The sequence below is a fragment of the Lepidothrix coronata genome, unplaced genomic scaffold (assembly GCF_001604755.1).
Source record: "Lepidothrix coronata isolate B3197 unplaced genomic scaffold, Lepidothrix_coronata-1.0 Scaffold82, whole genome shotgun sequence".
NCBI classification, from domain to species: Eukaryota; Metazoa; Chordata; class Aves; order Passeriformes; family Pipridae; genus Lepidothrix; species Lepidothrix coronata.
The window spans coordinates 2,239,804-2,245,013 of record NW_016690262.1 but is presented as its reverse complement, the minus strand read 5'-3'; the positions used below and the strand labels follow the sequence as shown (position 1 = coordinate 2,245,013).

Sequence of the window (5,210 nt, the reverse complement as noted above, 5' to 3'; positions counted from 1 at the left end):
ATGTTGTGGAGAACATCAGATGTTTACATGGATTAAGAAGGGTGATTTCCCCTGCTTTGTTGAACAGAGATGAATTTAGAAATGGCCTAAGAGACTATAAACATTCATTAGGTAGAAATGAAGGTAGCAGTCCAGCAGGGCACAAGCAGTATTTCATTAGGAAACCCCCTTAGGAAACCCCACTGGGAAAGCCCATGGAGTGATGAATAATCTCAGTGGCAAAGACATCCTGGAAGAAAGTGACTTTCCAATCTGGTGCTCAGAGATCATAGGGTGAAACAGGCTAGAAGTGAGGCCAATTAATCCAACCTATTCCTGTTTGATGTGCAGAGCAGTCTGGCACAGCCTCAGGAACATTGCCGAGCTCTCAGCCAAGAACATCGTAAGTAACCAGACTCTGTTACAAGCCCAACCCAAAACTTTTATCAGTGTCTGGTGCTTGCGAATGTGTCTGCCTTGGCTGATATTTCTGTTCTGGTTGTCTTTCAGCGTGCTCATAGACGACCTGCAGCTCAGTGACAGTGAGGAGAGCGATAACAACCAAGTCAGTTTGGGATGTTGGACACACCAGGCACACAGACATGCCTTGGAATCATCTCACCTTGTTGTCTTGTTCTGAGTTCCTTGAGCTAACCTTTCCTCCTTCTCTATTTTTTTGTGACCAAAATAGGTTGTTGAAAAGCCTCCTTCTCCGCTTGGTGGTCCAAGGTCTTTGCAATCCAGCAGCTCAGAGTCAGGGAGCACCAGTGACTCTGAGAGCTCTTCAGACTCTGAGACCAGTGACTCTGAGAGCTCCTCATCCCCGGAGACAAGCGACTCAGAGAGCTCCTTGGGCTCAGAGACCCACCACACTGGGGGTGTCAAAAGGCCTGGCAAGCCCCTGGTGGACAACAGGGCCAAGAGATGCCGGAAGGAGGACAGCAACCCTGATCCATTGGAGATCAGAGCCCAGTCTTCCAGGGACAAACAGAGGGTCAAAAAAAGAGCAAAGCCGGAATCTACTTACAGAAAAGACCTGAAGCCGGCCCTCCAAGAGCCCCTTGAGAACAGAAAGGGCTCCCAGCAGGCTGAAGTGAAACAGCCCTTTGCTCTTGGGGTGAAGAAGTTGCTCTCGCCAGTGAGAGACCCCGCAGCTCCTGAGCCTGTCCGGGTGAAAGAAGAGCACCAGAGAAGAGCAGAGACCAAGGACCTCCCTCGTGCAAGGAAGCGGGACTTGAAGAGGAGAGCCATGGACAGTCCTGATGAACCCAGTGGGAAGAAAAAGGTGAGAGGTGGGAGGGGAGGTGGGTTTCTACAAGGACCAAGGTGGTGTTTGAAAAACTCCTGCGAAGTTTCCACTTCACAGGTTGGGAGTGGAGCCATTATGCTTCTCCCATAAAGGTGTTCTCGAATGTCTAAAGTGACCGTGAATCAAAACTTTCCACAGCTGTTTCTCAATGGTCACAAATCCCCTCCTGAGCAAATGAAAAGCCCACCTAGAAGAGATGAAATGCTTATTTTCAGCAATGGAAATAAGAGGTTTAGCAGTTTCATCCCTGCCACTAAAAAACAATTAATCAATCCAAGCAAATTAGATAAAAAATCCTTTTTGGTTACTTGTCAGTGAGCCTGAAATCTATATCTGCTGTGCTGTGGGTTTACATTTGGTGAATTCCAGTATCTTAGTTTTCCTGTCCTCAGTCAGAATCAGAATCACTCAAGCTTAAGCGTATTAGTCTGTACTTGGTGTGAATTTTCAAAACCTGAGTGATTTTTTTTTCCTTTTTTTCTTTCTTCCTGTTAGAGGGGAGAGATATGAAGATTAAAGGTAGTCTTCAGTAAGCTAAGACTGCAATAAAGTGAAGTGAGTATACAGTGGTGGGATGTCAGAAAGATGCCTAAATCTAAGTCTCTCTTAAAAAGGGGGAGCTGAAGAACTGTATCTCCTGTCCTAACACTCCTGAGTTTGCTTCTAACATAGGATGCCTTCTGAAACTTAATCTGCTGGAGATTTGCCTTTCCATCCTGGAAGTAACCACTCCAGAAAAGAGCTTTGTAGGTATATATGGGTAAGGGTAGAGCATTTCCCTTCTCCACTAAAATCATTTTGTTGCCTTTGTCTTTCTCCTATGTGACCCACAAAAACACAACCAGTGTGTGCCTTTTGAGTCCTGACTGTCTGGCATTTCAGGCATCCTCAGTGGCCAGGAATTTCTGGTTTATCCCAGTGTAGCATTTCCAGTGTTTCTGGTAGATGTACTGAAGCTTCCCTGCCAGTTTGCATACCAGGGTACTGCCAGTATTTTAGCCAGGTCTTTGCTAGAGTGAGTGCTTCCAAGAGCATGTCTCCAAGTTGTTGGTGTTCCCAACAGGGCAGGCTCGTGCATCAGTCATGGGCTACTGCATTCTATTCCTGCTTGCCTGTGGCTGGAGTTTGAGCTGTTGGCTTGGACTGGTGCTGAGGTTTGTGTCCTGACAACAGGAGGAAACTGCTGTTCTGTAGACAAAATGCTGAGGTGCTCTGAAAGCATGGAGACTTTGGGGCCAGCGTTTAGTTGGGGAAAGGATATTCCAGCTGCAGTAGTGATGGAAGATATTTAGTTCTGGAGTTCGCTCTTCCCTTTCTCTCAGTGAAAATGAGCAGCTGCTTTAGTCATGTTGTGGCTTTTGGAGTGGGAAGGATAGGAAGCGTTTTTGGGCTGGATCAGGTCAGGGATGGTGCTGTGCTCTGTGTAAAATAGTCCTCAGCTGTGCCAAGGTAGAGAAGCTGGGGAGCATGTGTGCAGTGAATAGGGACCATTCCCACTGGGAAAAGTGGGTAGTGAAAGAGGGAAGAGGACTGTCCCATGCACAGCAGAATCAGGCAAGATGTGCAGCATCAACCTGCCCTGTTGGAGCAGCACTTGCTAAAGGAATTTGGCTCCTGAGCAGCACTTGAATTTTGGAGTCCTTGCTGGGCACGTGACCAGTATTTGCCAGTAGCAACTCCTAGAATTGCTGCTCTTCTTGTTATTGTACAGTTTTGTCGTTAAAACTGTTGTGTTCTCCTGTGGTGCAAGCGGTGGTGCATCTGTAAAAGCTGTAGAGGGGGTGCAGTTCAGCCTGTAACCTGCCATCCCACGTGGCCTTTGCAGTGCCATTTTCCATAAAACACAAGGCTTTGTGAGCTACTGAGGATGAAGGGATGCAGTGCCATGATCTGTTGGCAGAGTGGCAAAGGAAAATAAGCACGATGTGCGGTAGGAAGGCTGTCAAAAGGCTCACACTGATGAGGCAGTTGCTGAAATTCTAAAGGCTTTGCAAGTGCCCTTTGAATCAAGTAGCTGTATTTGCTGAGTGTCCTCTGTCAGATATGCCTGTTGTATGAAAGCAACCAAAAGTTTTCTATCTCCCTCTCTTTTTCCAGAGGTCTTTGCCGAAGTCATCAGAGAGACCTGTGCTCTGGTATTGACCAGGAGCCTGACAGACCTGTCACATTCCACCAGGCAGGCAGTACAATGACTAAGACTGGAAGAAAACATGCCGGAATTGTTTCTCCAGGATGTCAAATACCTTCCAGTTTTCTGTCATTTTGAAGCCTTAGGAACTTAGGAAGTTAGTTTAGTTATTTTTTGAATTGTTCAATAAAACACCTGCAAGGAAAAATAGAAAGAGCTTAGTTATTTTTTTTGAATTTTTGAAAAAAGTACCTACAAACAAAAATGTTTCAAATAAAGCTGAAGTTTTCTGGTTCCCTTAGGAAATATTTGCACTGTGTTTGTTTGGGTAGCGCTTTCCTGCCTTGAAAAAAAAGAGATGGAGAATGGCACTTGCCTTTAAAATGAAAAAGTGCAGTGAATTGTCTGCATGGGCCAATGTATTGATGATCTATAAATATTTCTATTATGAGTAACCAAGAGGACAATAATCACAAATATTGTTGACAAGGAGATCTGCCTCCAGAGGTTATTAGGTGACATCCCACAGTCTGCAGTAGTTGTGTGCCCAGAAAACACCAGAGGAATGTTACTGAGGGTCTTGCTCAGTTTCAGCCTTGGAAGCCTCAGGCTGGGGTGGCAAATGACAAGGGGTGTTTGGGAACAGCTCTGTCTGTCTCCTGTGGTGGAGGGATGTCACTTATGGGCTCCTACTTGGCCACACATCAGGATGGGCCCAGATACTTAGAAACCTGTCAAGGGAACACAGAAGGCAAAAATTAGCTGTTTGCAAGCATTTTTCCCTTGTCATTGTAACTGTGAAGGCAGCATCCCCAGCATTTGTGTGTTCAGTAAGATGACACCCGTGTCTACCCAAGGATTTCCTGTGGTGTGACAGCAGCATCTGCCATGCTCATATCTAAAAGTGTGCCTTAGTCCTCTGGTCCTCTCACATCCCTCGCCCTATCTCTGATGGACCCGTGGGAGTGGTGAAGAGAAGGATGGTATCCCAAAACAAGTGTATTTACAAGAAAGAATTCTCTCCTGTTTCCACATCATTTCATGATGTAGGAACAGGACTGCACATGTGCAGCAGTCTCCCCTTTGCAAACTACCTGTTCATGGGTTTGAGGCTCTTGAAAACGGACAGTAAATAAACACCAGCAAAATATCTGCATTTCCAAAAGTAGTTTCTGTAGCAGTGGCCCCTGCCATGTGGAAGGCTGGATCCAAGTTCATGAAGGCAAGCCATTGATCTGGCTGGAAAGAACAGGGTGTTTTTCCATGAAAGGCTTTCAGGTTTCACCTCTCCCCATCCCTGCCCCTTACTGCACTGTGCCATAGGGGACATCACAAGGACGCACGGAAATGCCCTGGATTTATGAAAACCACAGAAAACTGGCATGTTCTGTATGCTCCTACCACCCATCAGCTGTACCATCCCATACACTTCCCGATCCCGAGGCCGCAGCACAGCTGGTGTGCCAGGCGGGATTTGGTTTCCCACAGGCGCCCTCAGCCCCAGGGCCGCCGCGGTGCCAGTCCCGTGGCTGCGGTCCCATCCCCTTTCCCGGCAGCCCTCCAGGCTCCACGGTGACCACGGCCCTTCCCCACAGCCAGACCCTGTTGTTGTTCCGGTGTCCCCTTGCCATCTTTGCTGCATCATCAGACACTTTTTGCCCTCTGCTTCCCTTCCAGAGCCTGTCAATTAAATAACCCTTAGTAACAGCAGAATTAAACTCTGAGGTGCCTAACCCGAAAGTGTTCCCCCTTGTCCTTTGGTGTCATTGTCTCGCACTCCTGGAGGAACCTGTG

General features: G+C 47.2%; 2 protein-coding genes across 7 annotated transcripts in view; both read left to right on the top strand.

Moving 5' to 3' along the window:
• Positions 1-3,675, top strand: part of LOC108499987 (AF4/FMR2 family member 1-like) — a 9,728-nt gene extending 6,053 nt beyond the window's left edge. For 2 of the 5 annotated variants that reach the window (XM_017820397.1, XM_017820396.1), the window contains exons 5-8: positions 490-544; positions 671-1,264; positions 1,784-1,843; positions 3,386-3,675. In XM_017820397.1, the coding sequence (XP_017675886.1) occupies positions 490-544; positions 671-1,264; positions 1,784-1,798 (664 nt within the window). In that variant the 3' untranslated portion in view covers positions 1,799-1,843; positions 3,386-3,675. Of the gene's footprint in view, positions 1-330; positions 383-489; positions 545-670; positions 1,265-1,783; positions 1,844-1,934; positions 2,049-3,385 lie in introns of all 5 variants that reach the window. The other 3 variants (XR_001875727.1, XM_017820399.1, XM_017820398.1) reach the window with 3 other exon arrangements.
• SLC7A11 (solute carrier family 7 member 11) overlaps positions 1-5,210 on the top strand; it is a 286,050-nt gene that overhangs the window by 10,501 nt on the left and 270,339 nt on the right. The window contains exon 1 of one of the 2 annotated variants that reach the window (XM_017820390.1): positions 4,657-5,032. The exons of the other annotated variant lie outside the window; for it this stretch is intronic. The gene's annotated coding sequence lies outside the window, so the exon portion shown is untranslated. Of the gene's footprint in view, positions 1-4,656; positions 5,033-5,210 lie in introns of those variants that run through there. 2 annotated transcript variants of the gene reach the window in all.